The sequence below is a fragment of the Ochotona curzoniae genome, unplaced genomic scaffold, assembly GCF_017591425.1.
Source record: "Ochotona curzoniae isolate NIBS_2020 unplaced genomic scaffold, NIBS_Ocur_1.0 scaffold_2476, whole genome shotgun sequence".
Lineage (NCBI taxonomy): Eukaryota > Metazoa > Chordata > Mammalia > Lagomorpha > Ochotonidae > Ochotona > Ochotona curzoniae.
The window spans coordinates 6644749-6665329 of NW_024467095.1; the positions used below are offsets into that span (position 1 = coordinate 6644749).

Here is a 20581-nt window from a genome sequence, read left to right on the forward strand (position 1 = left end):
TGCAACAGTTCTCATGTTATCTATGCTCCATTACACACAAGGTACACACAGTTTTTAGAAGGTGTCATAAATTGCAGTAACTTATAATATGTCTTATATTTTATAGCTTCAAGTTACTACCATATCTCCTTGTGCTCCTGAAGACTCTGATCATAGGCTATATTATGTTTTCCCACAAACTATTTGTGTCCTAAACTCTATTACCTAATGTGACCTTATTTGGAGAGAGGATTTTTACTAGCATGATCATGTTGAAATGAGGTCATTGAGGTGGGTTTTAATCAATATGACTGGTGTCTTTGAAGAGGGGGACTCTAGACATGGGGAGAAGCACACTGAGTTAATTCCACAGTAGGATTAAGGGTGAGACCAGAGTCATGGCACTGCAAATTAAACAATGCCAAGTGTTGCCAGCAATGCCCCAAAGTTAGGGGAAATTCATGGGACAGAATCTCAGTCCAAGTCCCAGAAGGAAACATACCTGCCAAAGTCCTGACCTTGGACTTCTAGACTCTAGAACGAAAAGAGTATATTTCTTTTTTGTACTATTTTGTTATGGTAGCACTAGAAACTAGTACACAGGCCAAGGCAACAGGGACTTTTCAGGTTAGAATAAGACATTCAGAGGAACCAATGAACAAAGATGGTACTTGGAGTATTTTAAACACATTCAGAAGCTGAAGATGACAGTGGCAAAGCAAAGGCTACCAGTGAACAAACAGCATGAAACTGGGCAGGAGCTTCTCCATAGAAGTGTGAACTCCATGAATCAGAGAAATTCACAGGAGAGAAAGGATGCTGTGCTGGAGCTTGGAAAGAATCAAGACGGGGGAGCTAGAGTAGCGCTGCTGCGGCTGACGGTGTTCATCACTTGTTAAACAGCTACCTTGTGTTTGACATTATTTGCTGTCACTATTGCCCAAAAACTGCTTACAAAAGGGCTGGCTAATTTTATACATCAATGGGGAGGATGTTTGGGGATGACACTGACATTTAAATCAGTGAACTTTGGGTAAAGCGGTCTGCCCTCTCTCATGTAGCTGGGCTTTCAACCAGTCAGATGAAAAGCTGAACACAGGACAAAAAGACCAGCCTCCCAAGCAGAATTCCCCCAGAAGATGCCTCCACACTCGAAACGAATCACCAGCTCTTACAGGTCATCAGCCTGCCAAGCAGCCCTGCAAATTTTGGATTTGCCAACTTTTAGGATTGTGTGAGCCAAATCCTTACAAGAAATCATGTTATATTTAAGATTGGTTCTGTTTCTTTGGACAACCCTGACTAATACACAGAGCAAACACCCAATGCATGTCGGATAGCATAATAAAGTCATGGTGTGTTAAGATGAGGATCATTCATTGGGGCTGAGAAGAACTGAGGTACAGAGGGATTAAGTGAATTGCCTAAGAGCACATTGTTAATAAGTCACAGAGTCAGAACTCCAGGCAAGACTGCCTGATTCCAAAGTGCAGACTTCTTCCACTATAGATGAATGTACTTCAACGTTTGTGGACAAATGGATTTGAAAGATAAGCCCTCTTTGAAATGTATGTATAGTTTTTAATATGCATTTTCCATGAACTTGAAGACACATCTATGTACAGTTTATCAAATAAAAATATGACAGTAAAACATGTATCTTTTAATTCCATCTTCCCACAAACTTTATGAAGTGTCCTCATATCGCTTCTAAGTGAGAGGAGGATATACAGGCAAAGTACAATGTACAGACAGATCAAGTGAGGGATTCAAGCAAGGGCAGGAACAAGCAACATGAGAGGAAACCAGTTCAGTGGCTTTCAAAGAGTGAATCCCAACACCTCCTGTCCCCCAGTGACGTGTTGGAGAATTCACCAATGTTTGACTTGAAATGCCCACATGGCTTACTATTTCAAAAATAAGAACAGAAATACGACAAATTCTATGTTACACACCAGTCTGAGCACACAAGATCACTCCAAATGTTATCCAGCTTCCAGGTTATCTGGTCAAGTACCCATTGTGCATGTCAGCATCCCTGACACTTCTCTGCACACACTGAAAACAATTACAACCTGAAACCACATATATCTGCCCTGCATGAGCAAACATGTTACTACATATGCGTGGGCCAAGCTCAGCTCCCAGTCCAGCATTTCTCTGGCATTCCTGTGCACCTAATATCTCATCACAGCCAACAAAGAGAAACTGCTCCCACTATATGCTAAGTAGTAAAAAAATCAAGAACATTATACCTATTTGTGTCTTTACTTACATGACTTTGCTTCTCTGGAATCATATTTAAAGGTTTACTTTAAGTCCTCTTCACATTTAGGTCAAAAATACTCTCCTGAACCACTCTGGGCTCTTCACAGCTATGAATAGGGTTCCAGTGACAAGCTGCATTCAAAACACTTTCACCTGTAGACAGGCAGTGTAATTTCAAGGCATAATGAAGTGCTGAGCGTGGGCAACCTTTACTGTAATTATATTCTCTGGTACACCAGACAAACTTCAGACTAAATATTATATGTTTCTTTCAAAACTAGATCACAGAGTCATCTTCCCCAAGAAATACCAAACAGCACATTCAAACTGAGAGGTCAACCATGTGAGGTGCTACCAACAAAAATGATTTCACTGAATATGTACCTTACATGTATTGCTACTGAGTTCCTATACTGAAATGTATTGCTGTGCCTGAAAGCTTCCAAGTTTTGCTTACAACAAGTACCAGAGGCATTTGAACTAAAGAAAACTAACATTGTGAAAAGCACAAGCATGTGAATACCACATAAAAGCTCTATAATCACTTTAGCCTTGGTTTTGTTGTAGGAGTCAACAATATCTTCATTTTTATGGAAAGATTATTGTCACTTCAATTGGTTCCTATGGGAATTCAAGGATGCTTTTATTCAAATGCTGGGATGTACTAATACTAGCATATATTGAGAGGTTTTCTGGTTTTTGTTTTATAATGTTGTTCAATCGGCAAAAAGGGAATGTTATCTGCTAATTCACTCCCTAAATGCCCTTAGTAATCCCAAGCTATTGAGTCACAGCCCAGGGGACTGAAGCCAGTCCAGGTTTCTCACATGGATGGCACAGACCCGATGAATCAGTGCACCATCCTTGCCTCTCCAGCTTTGCATTCCCAGGAAGCTGGAGTTAGGAACCCAAGGCAGCACTGAAGCCCAGGCATTCTGATGCAGGATGTGCACGCCCTGACCCACCTCTTCACCTTAACACTAACTGAAATGCTGTCATTCACCCTTTAATCTGCCACAGGGAGGATTCAATTTCCAGCATGAACTTGAGGGGACACAGTCAAATCCTATCCAGACCCTAGCAAGTTAGAAGAGCAGATGTGAAAATTCAAGTGAAAGCATGGCTCAGTGACTCTGAGGGAGTGAAACATGATAGGCATCTGGCTTTGCAAATTTAAGGAAACAATGAAAGGTGATGGTTCAAACCTAGGAGAAATATAAACTCAGGATAAGTACAGCCAAGGTCAAGTCTTTAGCAACTGACTTGTTGCTATGTGACAATGTTTAGCAGCTGGCATGCTTTTCACTAACCACATCTATCATTCTTCAACTAGACATTTGGAGTTTTAAAGATCTCATTATCTTAAGACACACCCACCCTTCCTCTACCCCATCACAAAATAGCTCATCACATAGACATACACAAAGCAACAACAGTGTTAAATCACAGAATATGCTTTTGACCTTTCCAAGGTAAAGTAAACCTAATCTGGCTTAAATAGTATTATTACTATGACAGCATTCATCCCAGAAGTCTCAAGTAAAAGAAAGGGTTTTTTAGAAAAACTTCACATCAAATTAAGCAAAATTACATAACTAAGAAATTCCAGTATAGGTTTCTGAATAGCATGGCGTGCTGGTTAAGAATAGGGTTCTACATTTACAGAAACCCATGTTCACATCCTGAGTCGTATACTCTTTAGCCTTCCTAAATCACATCCAGAAATATTTGAAGAATTCACTGAAATAATATGTATAATTCCTGATGTGTAAAACGTACTTAAACTTTAGGAACTAGTATGAAGCAAAATTGCAGATTTCAAGAACCACTTAGAGAAAACTGCAATTCTGTGGCAAGTTGAATGATTCCTATAAGTTTACTGAAAATGGTGAACTTCCAAAATTATCATCCTTGGAACCTAAATTTTTTTAAAAATGAATGTTGGAACCAAGAGGCTACATGAGCTAAGAGAATACGGAATGGCCTCCAAGCTCAAAACTTTATATTTCTATCTTTCCCCACAGAGCTACAGTACATTTTCCCCACTTTGATAATGATATAAGCAATGGAGAGTCCTTAAACATATGTGTTATTGAGCATCCTTCTATTTATAATCCATTCGTTTTTTAAATTAAGATTATGAATCAGGATATTTTGAATGTTTTTTGCACAAGCCCCATAATAAGGCTTTTTCTCAATTTCCTGAATCATAAATGCAGTGAGTTGAGGTTGGGTATGTGAGCTTTTAGAAATGTCCGCTGATATATAGATACATTATGTATAAAAAACTGTACTTAGTTCAAACTTACATCATGGTCCACACACCACCTGTGTCAGAAGGGGCATACTGACAGTCTCGAAACTGCAAATTCCTGGACCCCACTTCGGATATAGAAAGTCAAATTATTTGGGGTTAGGATCAAGGGGTGTTTTATTTTTTTTTAAGATATAGCTTATTTTTATTTAAAAGGAAAATTTACAGAGTGAAGGAGAGACAGAGAGAATCTTCCAATTCCTGGTTCACTCCCCAAGTGGCCACAACTGGAACTGAGCCCATCAGAAGACAGGAGCCAGAAATTTCTTCTGGGTTTCCCACCCGGGGGGCAGGTCCAAAGGACTTGGGCCATCCTACACTGTTCTCCCAGGCCATAAGTAGGGAGCTCTCAGTGGAGCAGTCAGTACACAAACCTGAGCCTATATGGGATGCTGGCACCACAGGCAGAGGATTTGCCTCCCTGCCAAGATGGATGTTAGCCCCCTCAAGAAGGCTTTCCATGCAGGTCAAGTCGGAAATCACTAGTTGTATTATGTGATCAATTTTCTTAACGCAGTATCATTTAATGACTGAACAGTATCTAATTTTAGTAGCTAGAATAAATCATCTAGAATGTTATAAAAAAATATGGATACCTACTTTATAGCAGAATCATATATATATAACATATTATATACCTATTTTTATAGCAGATGGTTAAAAGACCATAATCAGAAAAACAGCTCTAAAGCTATAGAAAATATTGCTAATTATGATGTGAGAGCTTCTAATTCTAAGAACACATACATTTAACTAATTTCTTCATTTTGTTTCAAGCTAGAATTATGAGAAATTTTTCTTGACCGTAGATTTTGAAATGACTTTTTAAATAATAATAGTGGCTGGAATGCTGGAGTGTAAGAATTGTGCTACTTAGAGAGAGAGGGACAGAGGCAGAGACAGAAAAGGAGAAAGAGTTGTGTGGCTGCCCTTGTCAGCAGAAGCAACAGCATCAGCAAAGCACTGGGAGTTCAAAAAGGCTACAGAATTACTAAAAGTCAGTACTGCAGCAGCTCCAAGAACTGCTTGTGTTCAAGTGTTAAACCCAAAACACATTTCTAAATGAAATGACCTTATACTTCATAGGATGTATTTTTAAATTATTTAAAACACATTGAACCATTTTGTCATTAAGAAATCATTTCACTGACTTTGGAAAAGTTGATTTTTATTATATGAGATGCATTTTATATAGCTAAAAATTTTATGTATCAAAAATGTAGATCCCCTTCAATAAATGTTGCAAAGGCCAAATCTACACCTCTGATGATGGCATTTGTAGTCCAAGGGGGAAATACAACAACATCAAAACAGTATCATTACTGTTAGGTTAGCATGGGAGCCTGTGCCATTATGTAGTGAGTTAAACTGATGGCTGCACCACTGGTGTCCCATAGAAGCACCAATTCAAGTGCCAGTGCTCCACTTCCAATCCAGTTCCCTGCTAATATGCCTGGGAAAGCAGCAGCCTATTTATTTTATTAAATAATGTATTCAGCGGTCCAATTTTAAAACAAATTGTCTCTTTTTTATTAAAAAAAGAGCACACTGTGATACATACATTTTATAAAGAATTATTTTAACAGTCTCACTTAAAATTAAACTATCAGGTGCCTAGAAAGTTCATATGTGGTGTGAAATCAAACTATCTCGGGGAAAACACAGAAATGACAGTGCACTGTCTGATGCTAGAATGTTCTTGGTAAGCCCTGTGAACCATACAAGAAGAGGAAAGCAGCAACTATTCCTCCCTTATGCTACGCTTCAGAAAACAAGAATATGATAAGACAGTTTCTTCTTCAAAAATCAGACAATCTTTCTAAATACCAGAAGGAAAGTTTCTTAAATTCCATATTCTTGGTATGTTTTAATTTCTAGAGTATGATGTCTTGATATGCTTATACATTGTGAAATGTTTAAACATTAAATTAACATGTTGATCACCTCATCTTTTTGTGGTGACAAAAGCACCTAAAATCTACTCTTTACAATTTTCCATCACACAGTGCAATACTATTGGGTATAGTCCTCACAGTGAATAGCAGATCTATAGAATTATCCAACCCACACAGCTGCAAGTTTGTACCCTTTAACACAAATCTCCCTCATCTCTTCTGTCTCGTCCCTGATAACAATGGTCTCACTCTCTGTGTCCCTGTATTTGGCTTATTTTAGAATCCAAACTTACATGAGACCATTCAGTGTTTTCCTTTCTGTGTCTGGCATATATTCAATAGGAGATTGATACCCAAAATATATAAGGGATGCATACAAGTTAAGAGCAAAAAACAAAACAAAACAACAAATAGATAACGGAGTTTTAACATTGGAAATATTTCTGTATAGAAAATCTTCTAAGGGCTGATGTCATGACACTGTAGGCTAAGCTTCCACTTTTGGAGCCAGCATCCCACATGCATTCTGATTTGAGTCCCTTCTGTTCCACTTCTAATCCAGCTCCCTGCTTGTGGCCTGGAAAAACAGTGAGGATGGCCCAAAGCAATGAGACCTTGCACCTGCATGGGAGATCCAGAAGAGGCTTCTGGCTCCCGACTTCACATTGGCTCTGCTCTGGTATGGCACATCAGAGCTCACATGCTCAATTCCTGGCTCCAACTTCTGCCTGCAGCTTCCCTCCAGTGTACACCTTGCAAGGCAGCAGTGGTGGTTCAAGGAGTGAAGTCCCTGTCTCTATGCAGGAGGCCAGGATTGAGTTCCTGGCCCAGACTTCAGTCCTTCCATGCCTGGTCATTGTAGGCATTGGGGAGTAAACTGGCAAGTGACAGCTGTTTATCTCTAACTCTCAATCTGAAAAAAAAGAAAATTTTTCCAGAGAAGACAGAAAAATCAATAACAAACCAAATGCTATACTCAACAAGTTAACTCAATATTTACAGCACAACCTGAACTGAATTAGTCCATTTTTTTTTTCCACAATGAGGAAAATATTCACTACTGCTTTCCTAATACAATGGCAGAACCCATGCGGCCACTACAGAAAAAAAAATATTAACACTATAGATTTGGGTTTAAAAAGAAATGTGTCTGTGCTGCTGCTTCTTCTGTTTTCTTTTTTTTTTTTTTTTTCAGTTTAGGGAATTATTTAAAATAAACCTAATAGGCAAACAGAGCTTTCTACACAGTTTCTCCCTGCTCCTGCCTCTAGAACTACGGCTGCTCAGGCCACTAACATGGGTTTCATTTCCTTGTTGCTTCTGTAATCAATGCTAGGCTCCTAGACCTGGTCCTTGACTCTCCTCTAAACACAGCTGCCATCATATCCAGGGTTCTTCTTAGGCTTAGAGTCCACATACCGGCTGACACTTTACAACGCTTTGGTCAATGTTGGACTGATCTGAGGGCAGTCCGATAAAACTATGTCTCGTGAAGATGTCTCAGCTATCTTATCCGGCTTCAGTGTACTTGTGTGATGTTCACACGAGGCCAAAATAATGAATATCCTATTGGTATATTTCTTAGAAGGCATCCCTGTCACTAAATGGTGCATCACTTCTGCTACCAGATGAAATTCCAGGCTTCCTTTTCTGGAGTCTCAGTGTTTTCCAGGTTCTTACAGTTATATGTGAAGTCGGCTAGGAGATAGGTACACCTGTTTAGACACCAGGAAAAAGTTTTTTTGTGGGTATTTAAAAAGACTCAAAGTTTCAATGTGAAACAAGGATAAATTGCCTTTTCAAAATTATAAAGTCTTTTTTTAACACAAAAACCATGATAATAGGTAAAACATAGATGATAGCCTATGCTCACGAATATTCTGAAGCCCTGAAATATTTCCATACCTCCTCCTTGACTGTCTACGATCTCACATAGATTGTGTGCCTGGATGTGCAAGTCAACGTTGAAAAGCCCCAGCATGACAGGCTAGTGGCTAAATCGTCTCCTTGCGTGCACTGGCATCCAATATGGGTGCTAGTTCATATCCCAGCTGCTCCACTTACCATCCAACTCCCTGCTTGTGGCCTGGGAAAGCGATCGAGAACAGCCCAAAGCCTTGGGACCTTGCACCTGCCTGGGAGACCCTGAAGAAGCTCCTGGCTTTGGATTGGCTCAGTCCTGGCCATCATAGCTGCTTGGGGAGTGAACCAGGGGATGGAAGATCTTTCTCTGTATATCCGCGTTTGCAAAAAATATAAATAAATAAATCTTTAGAAAAAGAGAGAGAGAGAAGACGACGAAGAAGAAAGCCAATGTTTAAAGAAGAGAAGTTATGGTGGGGAAGAGTCTGAGGATCAGAAGGGAAAGAGCAGTAGCTAGTAGGTTGGGCAGGACTGTCCTAAGCAGACCAGTGTCATCCCTAGAAGACATCCTGTGTGCTTCGGACACTCTCAGGTCACACTGTTCCATGATAAGATCAAACAATGCACTTAAATACTTCCCTAGACACCACCCTGGCCTTTACTGGAATTGTGTGAAGGAAGTATTTGTAATTCTTACTGTCACCTCAAGCATCTTAACATCTCTTACCTAAGTTCTAAATCACTTTAATATATTTTCAAGTAATCGTATTACCTGACCTTGAGTCGAGTGCATCATTTCCTTTTTCGTTTTGATGACCCAGATTATCTACTTAGGTTTCTATCACCATCCCATCCCCCTTTTTCCCCCAATGTCATTCACAGGATGTGCCACCACCCACCCTGTTAGCCCAATCAAGAGCTCTAGATGTTATCCTTGATTCTTTCCTCTCCTGAACCCCCACCTCCAGTGAATTGTCAAACTTGCTGATGCCACAGCCATCTCTTTCGCTCCACTCCTACTGTCACTCTGTAAAAATCTTCTTTGGCAAAACCACAACAGCTTCTTAACTGGTCATGTTTCCTGCTAGCCCTAAACACAACTGATTGCTTTCTGTGTTTAAATTTTTTCAGATTCACCTTCATGCTCTTTGGATAATTTCTATAGAGTAACTCTTTTCCTTTAAAGATCCATTTATTTTTATTAGAAAGGCAGATATACAAAGAGGAGGAGAGACAGAGAAGATCTTCCATCTGCTGATTTACTCCCCAAGTGGCCACAATAGCTAGAGCTAAGCCAATGTGAAGTCAGGAGCCAGGAGCTTCCTCAGGGTCTCCCACATGGGTGCAGGGTCCCAAGACTTTGGACCATCCTCTACTGCTTTCCCAGGTCACAAGCAGGGAGCTGCATGGGAAGTGGAGCAGCAGGGACACGAACCAGCACCCTTATAGGAACCCAGTGCATTAAAGGTGAAGATTTAGCCACTAGGCTATTGTACCAGGCCCTAGAACCCTAGAGTAACTCTTTATATGTGTGAATGCTAAAGGCACTTCCTTCAGCAAGACTTCCTTGATCAGCTTCAGCTGGATTAGGTGCCTCCACGAAGCATTTGTCTATAAACCCCTGAGATCCTGGGTTTCAGAGAAACCATTCTAGAAGACAGCAACAACTCTTACAAGTACTTTTTCAGTGTCTCACATGGAATGCAGAAGGTAATGAATAAATGAATGAGAGCTTCCCCCAAGCTGCCCAGAATCCTGACCTACAAAAGAAGTACTGTTCTGACTCAGCCCTTGGCAGCAACCTATGGATGAATTCTCTAATTATACAGGAGTATAGCTTCCAGGCTGACAGTCATGAAAACTCTGAAGATTTAGTAAAAAAAAATCTTCCAATCACAACAGGAGATTGCCAAGCAGGCTGTCGCACAAAGGCCAAGCCATAAGGGAAATGGGATGGTCTGAGCTGTCTAGAGGGCTGCCTGCTTCATCCCTTTTTATTGACAGGATGCTTAAGGACAGCTGGAAAGCCATCCATCCACAACACACATAGGTCTCTAGGGATGATCACAATGGAATCATCGTCACTAAAAGAATATTTATTACATTCTTCTCTGCAAGAGTCTTACACTAAATACTATACTAAACTTGAAGGAAACGGCCCTGCCACCCAGGGTTTTTCAACTTGAAACAGTCTTAAAGGTTAAAAACAACAGTTCTTTGGTAGAACTGCATAAACAACCATGACAAGCTTTGCAATTTGGATACAGTTGTTAAAACCAGATTTTTCAGGGCTCTGTAGGAAGGTAATTCTCTACATTAGTCTATTAGTAAATTAACTTTTTATAGGCTTCCTGCTAAAAGGAGCCTAAGCTCTTGGCTGTCATAAAGCTCCACAGTGAAGCCACTTTGTAATGCTAATTTCATACTGAAAAACCCAACCACTTGGTAAGTTAATTCTTAGGAAGAGAAACCACAGAAATGGTTCTATTTTCCCTGAGATAATACACTTGACACTTACAGAGAGTAATCTTTTTTGTGCCCCCAAACAGCCAGAACTCTCTGGTAGTCTGTTTTCCCCCTCTTTACCTCATTGCTTTAATGGCATTTGGCTCCTGGGAAATGCCCTACACAAGATGCGGCAGGAATCAGTGGATCAAGATGGCCAAAATTGCTACTGAGTCAGAGGTGTTTTTAAAATTTTGACAAACAACATAGAACTGCATGCTAAATGGTTAACACCCTTCCCTGATGGTTTTGCAATCCTATACTTATATTATAACTCTATCACTGTGAAATTACAGGTTTCTGTGAAACAATAATAATATATTTTATAGCAGTGTTCATTCAAGGACTTTTTAAACAAGTTTCAACATTTAGGCATTCAATATTATCACACTAAGTCCTTGCTTCCGTCCATAAATGGAAGACCATGATCTCCCTAGTGTATTAGCTGGAGTTGAGGGATATTTTTATTGTCACATCAAACATAAAATATTGATGAAGCAGTTAAGAAAAATAAATCCCACTGCTCCCTTTGGCAACGAATTGACTATTGAAACTAAACCATATGTTGTGTGCTGCAAGTATAAATGAACATTTCTAGAAAGTCAAATGGCTATTAATTTAAACTAGCCTACAGAAACTTCAAAACCAATGAGCAATTTTTAAAACCTGCAAAACTGATAGAAATAAAGTCAGGTACTTATATATAGATATCTTATATATACATATATAATTACAATTATAGGCATATCATATAGAAACATATTTTTTAGGCTGTGTTAAACCAATAAAAATTCCTACCAAATTCATATCTGCCCTAAGTGGAAAGCTCTAAACTGTATAATAATGAGATAAACATGGCCAGCATAAGGAAGATGGACATAAAGCAGACAGTACCTGTCAGTGTTTGGGCAATGTTTTTAAAGACAGAGAGGTCACTATCCCAGAGGTGGGCTCCTCTGCTTCCACAGCAGAAAAAAACAAGACGGACAATGAGACCCCAGATTGCCTTTACGAAGATGACACTGGCCCAGAGACTGACTAAATGAACTCATGCTATTCAGGCATCCTTACAGCTGCATCTCACAACATGAATTTTTCATCTTGTCTTGACCTTTGCTTTCAGCATCCCTTTTTTTGATTTGGACACCCTAAGCCTTGCCTGAGATCCAAACCTGAGATAACTGAGCAGACCCTTGTTTCAGTAGCCAACCTGTTTCCTTTTGTTGAACACCTTCCACCAAATTGCAAAAACTATATACATATATTTATGGCTCCTTCAGAATGTTAGCTGCCCTCATGCACTATAAACCTGTAAATAAATACAAATATAAAATTATTACAAAAGACCTCTTAAGTCACATCTTAATAAATATAATCAAATAAGTTTGATTCTCTTCAAAATTACCCTTTTTATGGATCTCTCATCATTATGGATATGATTTTTTTAACAAAGAGAATGTCACTTTCTCTTTGTTAAAAGTTGTCTTTAAAGTTTGAAATGCATTTTGTTGGATACCTAAACACTTGTCTGTTTAACAAAGCACATTCTGATTAAAATACTGATGTTTAAATACAGGAAAAAATAATTCAATGCAGTTTTAGGTGATATGTCTAGATAACACGCCTTAATTTAACACAAGCTAGGAGTATATATTGATGACAATGGAGCAAGGAATTTGGAGTAGCAATGAGGTTGCAGGTTCAACACCTGGGTTCAATTCCTGCCCTTGATTCTGACTCCAGTTTCCCACTAATGAACCTTCTGGGAGGCAACCGCAATGATTTCAATAACTGACTTTCTGCCACCCTCATGAGACACTTTCTTGAGTTCCTGGCTCTCAGCTTTGTTGGTCTATCCCTGGCCTTTGTAGAGGCATTTGAAGAGGAAGAGTTCTCTTGCTAGGGTTCTCGCCCATGCTCTCTCCCTCTCTCAAGCCTTCTGTCTCTCAAATAACTAGAAAACAAGGGAAGTTGTTTTTCCTAGCAACTAAGACACTATATTCCATATCAAAGCAGCTGAGTTTAAGACCTGATTCCACTTCCAATTCCAGGTTCCTGCTAATGCACACTCAGGCAGGTAGCAAACAATGGCTCAATTAGTTGGGGTCCTGATACCCACAGGGGAGAGCAGGGATAAATTTCTCCTGGGTTCAGCCAATCCCAGCCTGGGCTGTTGCTATCATTTGGCAGTGAGTCAATAGGTGGGAGATTCCCTCTCTCTCTGACTCTTGCTCTCTCTCTGGAGGATATTTAAAAAGTAATACTAGAACAAAATTTAAAAGCTAATGACTATGAAAAATTGCAGTTAATATATACTTACAGTAAGAAATGCATTCATAATTTTAAAGGTTATTCCACATTAAGTTTTGTCCAAAAATAGCATAATCAGGAGTATGGCTTTCATTGGTGGCTGTTTTGAGCCTCCATATCTATTCTAATGCATAAATGCTAGTGTACTTGTTCAAAGATCTCTTATTATTGTGTCTAACAATTAAAATGTGCCTTAAATTATCTTGATATTAGGCTGAAACTTACATCCCACAATGCTTTGTTGAATCTCAACATTAGATGTTAATACATTTTGTCTTTCATCTTACTGGGGACCACATTTGTAGAATTTTATTAAGACTGCTATATCCAGTGTTGTAAGAGATCTATAGCATTTACACGTGGTTTCTAAGTGGTATCCATAGGTTATCCAATACAGATCTAGATGTTTGGTACAGACACTATGACCAAAACCAAGTTACATTATCTAATACATGGTTTCATACACAATCTCACAACTAAACAGAAGAGGGAAATTCATGTCATGAGAGATGGGGGAAAGAACAAGCCAATAAGCTACGTTCAAAGTCAGAACAAAATGGGAACTGAAAAAATTAGTCCCAAAAGACTTGTCAGTATATGTACTGATAAATATTTGTAAATCAAACTGACTGGTTATGAATCAAAAGTTCTAATTTAAAACTGTCCTCACATTTCACAAATGTTTCCATGAAAATTGCACCTTATTTATTCTTACCATATTCATAAACTGAATTTTTGTGGTACCATATTATATATACACACATATAGATGTGTGTATATATAAATATGAATACACATTTGCATTCTGATAGTTCAGAAGTCTTCCACATTTTGTACATGAGGTAAAATTCATGCAAAATTTTAAAAGCATTTTGTTTTTTTTAAGTATTTTTGGCTTTCCAAGGACATAATCTAAACTATTAAAGAGATATTTAATATAATTCACAATGCTGAACAGAGTCATTCACCTTTTTCTAACTCTAAATTGGAAAAGATCATACTTAATATTTCAAATTCCAAGGCATTTAACAGCATATGATAGGGCCTGACCTGACAGTCTAGCAGCTAGGGTCCTCGCCTTGCATGTGCCAGGATCCCTTTTGGGTGCCAGTTCTAATCCCAGTGGCCCCACTTCCCATGCAGCAACCTTCTAGTGGCATGGGAGAGCAGTTGAGGATGGCCCAAGGTCCTGGGACACTGCACCTGCATGGGAGGCCCAGAGAGGGCTCCTGGTTCCTGGCTTTGGATCAGCTCAGTTCTGGCAGTTGCAGCTGCTTGGGGAGTGAATCAATGGAGATCTTCTCTGTCTCTCCTCCTCTCTGTATATCTGACTTTCCAATAAAAATAAATAAATCTTTTTTAAAAAACGTGATATAAGGTTATAACTTCTGTATTTTATGTTTAATAAGGCCATATTAGATAAAATTTTCCCACTCAACTACTTTCATGTAATAAAATGCATGCTACCATAAAGAATGCACCAATGTGATCATTAATAATAATAACAATAGAGGCTAACACTGGGCTAAACACAATCATGTATTTTCTCAATAAATGGGCTCCTGGGTCACGGGCACTATTAATCTCAAAGTTTTAATGATCAAGTCACAAAAACACAGAGATGTGACAGAAATTGCCTCAAGTCACAAAACTACAACAGCAGATCTGGGATTTGAACCAAAATTATCTGAAACCCAACTCCATTGCTCTTTACCAGTAACCAATACTGCCTGACCCACTGTAGAAAATGAGGTTCATTTTACCCTTTTAATAGTGCAGCCCAGAAGGAAACTCACAGTCACTGGTTCTAGCTGATTGTCAGTTCCTCTAATAGTGGGAACTTCACTTTTAAAAACACACCTATTCTTGGAGCAACTTATTATAAAACAGTTTGGAGAAAAGAAATGAACATGTTCTCCACAAATATCATAGCCATTATCATACATTTTCTTTCCAAATCAAACTGACAGCATTTTAAAAACTATATTAAAAGTTATCAAACTGCAAAAACCAAAAACCTTTAGTTAATGAACAATGAACTTTCACAAAGTCCCTTAGTACACAGAAATAGCCAGGGGATAGTCATTTTCCTGAAAACTACATTTTTAGACTGTCTTGCAATTGAGTTCCTGAAAGTGCTCTAGTAAAATGCCTAATTTATGCCAATTAGCAATCTGATTTTACAAGTGGTAGAAATTGACCAACACATAAGTCAATTTTCCTGAAGAAGTCACAAAAGGTGCTGTAAACATCAAAACAAACAGCCATTCAGAGAGTAAAGTCCTTTCCCTGTTGCTACAGGGAGGAGCCCTCCTTCAATGGCCCTTAGCCGCTTCTTTGCACCTGCCTTTCAGGCTTACAGCACGTGGCTTGAGGGACCTAACCCTTGGGGGTGATGTAACTCCCCCCCACACACACACACATTTATGGACACATCTGTAAAGCGTTTGACTTCTCCAATACTGAAGAATTCTGAGTCACTAAAGAGTTATGAGTCAGGCAGAGCTCTAGGGAGATCTATCCATTCACTCACATGTACAGTACAGGGAGCAAAGCAGATGTGGTACCTAAAGAAACATGAAACGCTACATCCAATTGGACTTCATCTAAGACTCTGAATTTGAGCTCTGTTTTTAAAAATCTCCTTCATTGACGTCTGTGAGCGTTCCTAGCTCATCAGATGCAGCGGACAGGCATCACACTCTTGCCAATGTCACTTGGTTGTAAGCTTCCTGTCTATTTCTCTAGCTTCACACTTTCACAGTTCTGAACTTCTTAAATTTATAACTAGTACTATTAACATCTTGAAGATAGCTACTCTCATGGATTTGATTTCCTTCTTAAAAGGAATGGAATTGTGGCAGTCTCTTATTAGACTTATTGGGGGTTCTAACAATAAAAACTTTATTGAATTACATAATTTTCACCTCCACCTTCTTCCCAGTTTCTGCTTCAGTCAACAAATGTGTCCTGAGCATCTACTGCCTGCAGGGGTGACACGTGGTTACAAGTGTCAAGAAAATTAGTTTCTGAAACAAGAATGGGAAGAAAACAGCAGAGAAAACACATTTCATGAACACCTTGCCCATTTGTAAAGTTTCACAGGAGCCTTATTGAGGTTGTAAAGATTCTGCCTTTATGTTGCAAGTAGACTTGGCTCTATCCAAACAACCGTCTTCAATTTATTCTCTTATCTCTTCTTACACCTTCTATGTCATGGCACAAAATCCATGTTTTCTTTTAAAACAATGAATGGTAGCACATCTTTCTAAAAAAAAGAAGAAAAAAAAAGAACACCAAAAAAGCCAAAAACACTTTTCCTGGCTCTCCCGAACCCTATTCAGATCCGCTCCCTCCTCTGTTGTGGGCAGGAGTCCAGGCACTGCTCGGCTGGACACCCTCTCACCTGAAAAAAAGTTTGGAGAGGACGCCGGCCTTTTCCAGAGGCGATTTCTGCATGGTCTCTCGGGGCGCCGGGCTCCCTGCCGAGGGAGGCTGGGCTCGAGCTCCTGGTGCCAGACGCCCTGCTCCTCTCCGTGCCTGCTGCTCACCCCTTTTTCTCTGACCTGCTGTGATGTCATTTGCCTCCAACTCCCCCCACCCGCCCCCATTGCACACACCTCCCCTTTCCTGCTGCTCCTTCCCCCGCCTCCGCTGCCCAGGTTAAAAGCCTACCGCTGCCCCGTGGCCCCGCACTCGCCCCAGCCGCCCTCTCCGCCCTGGCGCACCCCGCCCGCACCCTGGCCGCTCCTTCCTCCTCGCTGCCTTCCAACCCGCAGTGGACTCCCTGCCTCCTCCCTATTGCGCGTTCCTTCCAAGCTCTAGGTCCCTACCCTCCAGCCCCAGCCCTGGGCATGGCTCCCAGCACTGTGCGGCCACCCTGCAGGTGCTATAGGCAACGTTCAAGGAGGCTAGGCGCACCAGCCTGAGCAGGAGCCAGCAGCACCTGGGGGAGCCTCCTGGACCGTCCTTCGCATCGGGTGCCACCAGCACCAGGACATGTCGCCGCCAGCTTCCCTACGCCTTCTTCTTCCTCCACCGACTCCTCTTCTTGCTCTTTCCCCGGATCCTAGCCCGGTTTGTAAGGTGCATTTTGAAAAGGGAAGGAAAATATGTCCTCTCAGCCATCAACATAGAGCCTTAGAGAGCCGACAAGTGCCGCAGCGGCGCCTGGTGCGTTCGCCCGCGCACGTTCTTCTCGTTTCAGGGGAAGAGCCAAACGTTGTGAGTTTCAGGATTAGGTGCGCTCCAGTGCAGCAAGTACACCACAGGAGACGGAGTTAAGGGGGAAAAGGAGAGGTGAGAGCAGACAGAGCCTCCCTTGCCTGTTGCCTGCTGGGGAGTTGTTCGCATCTTTAATAAGTTTTCGCTTTGTCTGTCTTGGGTTTCAAGGAGGCTTTTGTGTGTGAGAGCAACAATGACAACTGGACAGTGTGTACACTAACCCGCCCTCCTCCAGATTTCCTAGTCTCCTTCAGCCAAACTGCCTGACTAACGCAGGGCAAACAGTCCAGACAGCTTTTGAAGTGAAGGCAGCGCGTTCACTTTGACCTGGCGCTGATTCTGAGGGCACCTATAGTTTCCCAGGCATGGGCTCCTACCTTCCCAGGTTTGGGTGACTTTTTTAAAGAGCCAAGTCTTTAGTTTCTGAACTGTATTGTCAAAAAAAAGAAGAAAACAAAAAACACAATGAATTTGAATGGGAAAACTGAAGCATAAGTAAAAACTTTGGCCTGATTATTGTTTTGCCTTCACAGTTAAGGCAAGGGTGTTTTCTTGTGAATTATCTGATTGTTGACTTGTGGTCACCCAAACACAGTCCAAGTCAAGCATGTGTTTCACAATGATAGAAACATGGGCGCAAGCCTTTCAGTCCATGACTGTATTCTTGTAAGATTTAATAACTTTCCTTCACATTTCCTTCACTTTTTCTCCCCTTCTATCTTAAAATGGGTTTTGGGGAACATTTACATTTTTTTGTCCTGAATTTTAATAGTAAAGAAGGAAAGAGCTGGAACAAACTGATGATATGAGATCAGGAAAGAATTTCACTATTTCCATTTCATGGACCTTGTTTCAAACCCTGTGCCAGTGTTTTCCCGTCTCCAGTGTCACAAAACTTAAGGCTCTGTCTTCAATATTGACTTTTCCCAGGTATGTCATTGAACTCATTCCATCTGCTTCCCCACCCCAGCTCGGTCGTTTGTTTTATGCCTGCTAGTGTGAGCCATCAAATAAAAACCAAACATGTTGAAATAAATTGGCAATTATTCCCTCTTTGTTATCAATGAACAAGTGACAACAAAGGGATTAAAAATTAACTTCCAAAGATTACAGAAGCGGACCAATAAGCATGGCTCAAGAAGACCCCAAATATTGTACAACCAATCTCCTTCTTCCAAAAGGAACAAGTTAAATAGTAACTTCAGTTCCTACAATTTGCTGGGCATCACTCATGCCATGATGTGTGTGAGTGTTGTTATCCTCAATTTTCAACTAGAAAACACACTTAGAGAATTTCAATAAGTGCCCGTAATGATAGAGCTGAGATAAAACTTGGGCCTGTTTATAATGTCTCCTTTCATTGTGTAGGATTGCTCCGATTCAAATCATCCATGTTCTGGTCTTTATAAACTGTCACACACTAAAAATCCAGGCATTCTCACATAAGTTTCATGACACTAACATTTTAAAACCTGTTCAGCAAGGGCTGGCACAATGGCTCCATTGGCTAATCATCTGCTTTGTAGCACCAGGATTCCTATGGGTTCCAGTTCATGTCTCGGCTGCTTATGGCTGGAAATGCAGCAGAGAATGGCCCAAAGCCTTGGACCCTGTCCCTACATGGGAGACCCAGAAGAGGCTACTGGCTCCTGACTTTGGATTAGTTCAACTCTGGCTGTTCACTGGAGAGTGAACCAGTGGATGGAAGACCTTCTCTCTAAGCCTGTCCTTCTCATTGTAAATCTGCCTTCTGTTAAAATAAATAAATAAAATCTTTAAAATGTGTTCAGCCATGAGACAGGAAAACATAAATCTATAAACTAAGCAGTCGTTAAAAATATATATTTTTAATAAATGACACTTAGCTGCAAAATTCTGTCTTAAGTGTATATAAACATGTATAAGAAAACCTTAGATTTTTATCATAAAAAATAGCAGTGTGAATTTTTTTGGGCATAAGTAAGTTTTCACTGTTGTTTAGAACTTTTACACATCCAGCAGACATGTCCAAATGAACTGACACATTTTTGAGACTTTGCCTCGACATACATATCTAACAGGAATGCAGACTCATGCACCAGAGGAGTGTTCAACTGTGCCTGAAGGTTGTGACAAATCCGACACACAAAAGATGTCAGGTTAGGAAAGAAATCAGTGGGTCAAGATGAGCATGAAATTTGCAGAAACAGTAATGTTTTTCTTTCCTAGCTGCTCCAAACAAGCTCTTATTATATTGTAGCCATGTTATAATACTTATAGCTCATATTTGTTGTGCATCATGTTGCAAGATACAATCAGAAATATACATCATGATATGACTTTTCTAATCCTTTCAGCATTTCTGTAGAAGAGGTAAATTCTCATCATCCATATATTACATGTAAAGAACATAATATACAAAAGTCTCAGTAATTTTTCAAAGCAAGTTTCATAATTAATAACAGAAGAGGGTGGAGTATGAACCTAAATAGTCTCTTATCTAGGCCCATGTTTCTTCTATAGAATTTCCTATTAAGCATAACTGACCTTAAGCATAGAAAATTGGGTGACTATTTGTGTGGCATCATTTTAAACCCACATTGAAAGAAACCTTGGCCATGGAGAAGGAGAAGGGGAAACCAACATTTATTTAGCCCCATACTATGATGTTCAACAAGATACTTCCTACAAAGCAGTATATAAAGGATTATGAAATAATCTTGCTGTCCTACTTTATTCAGCCTGCCATACAATGTCTGAAGTTTTAACATTAGAAATCATTAAGACTAGACTTTCGTTATAATTTCCCTTTCCAGCACATGCAATTTTTTCATGTTCTTCACTACATGGGCTTTAATAGTGATACATAGACATGAATAGTGTACTCTCAACATGCAAAGTAGAAAAAGGAAGGAACACATCACCTACATAAAGAAGCAAAGCTCATCCAAAGACAGAGGGCAAGGCCTTGTTAGCTTTGTGCTCACAGGCTGGTTGCATTTGTCAATTCAGCTGAGCCAGGAAGCAGCAATGGACACAGCACCTCCACCATGTGCTCCAGTGATAACACTTGGATGCATACACAGGTTACAGTCTCACAAAGATTTGGGGACTACAAGAGGTGTCCTGGAACATTATGAAGCTGGATTATTATTTACTTTCACTGCCTACAACAGGACATTCTGTGTGGCAACTCTCTTTATAAACACACAAGCACACTGATCTCTTTTTGTACACATATATA

The 20581-nt window shown here is 40.1% G+C and overlaps 1 protein-coding gene across 1 annotated transcript in view; it reads right to left on the reverse strand.

Moving 5' to 3' along the window:
- Window positions 1-16719, reverse strand: part of CFTR (CF transmembrane conductance regulator) — a 144135-nt gene extending 127416 nt beyond the window's left edge. Inside the window, exon 1 of the mRNA XM_041002151.1 lies at window positions 16541-16719. Within this exon, the coding sequence (XP_040858085.1) occupies window positions 16541-16593 (53 nt within the window). The 5' untranslated portion in view covers window positions 16594-16719. The remainder of the gene's footprint in view (window positions 1-16540) is intronic.
- Window positions 16720-20581: the final 3862 nt, after the last annotated feature.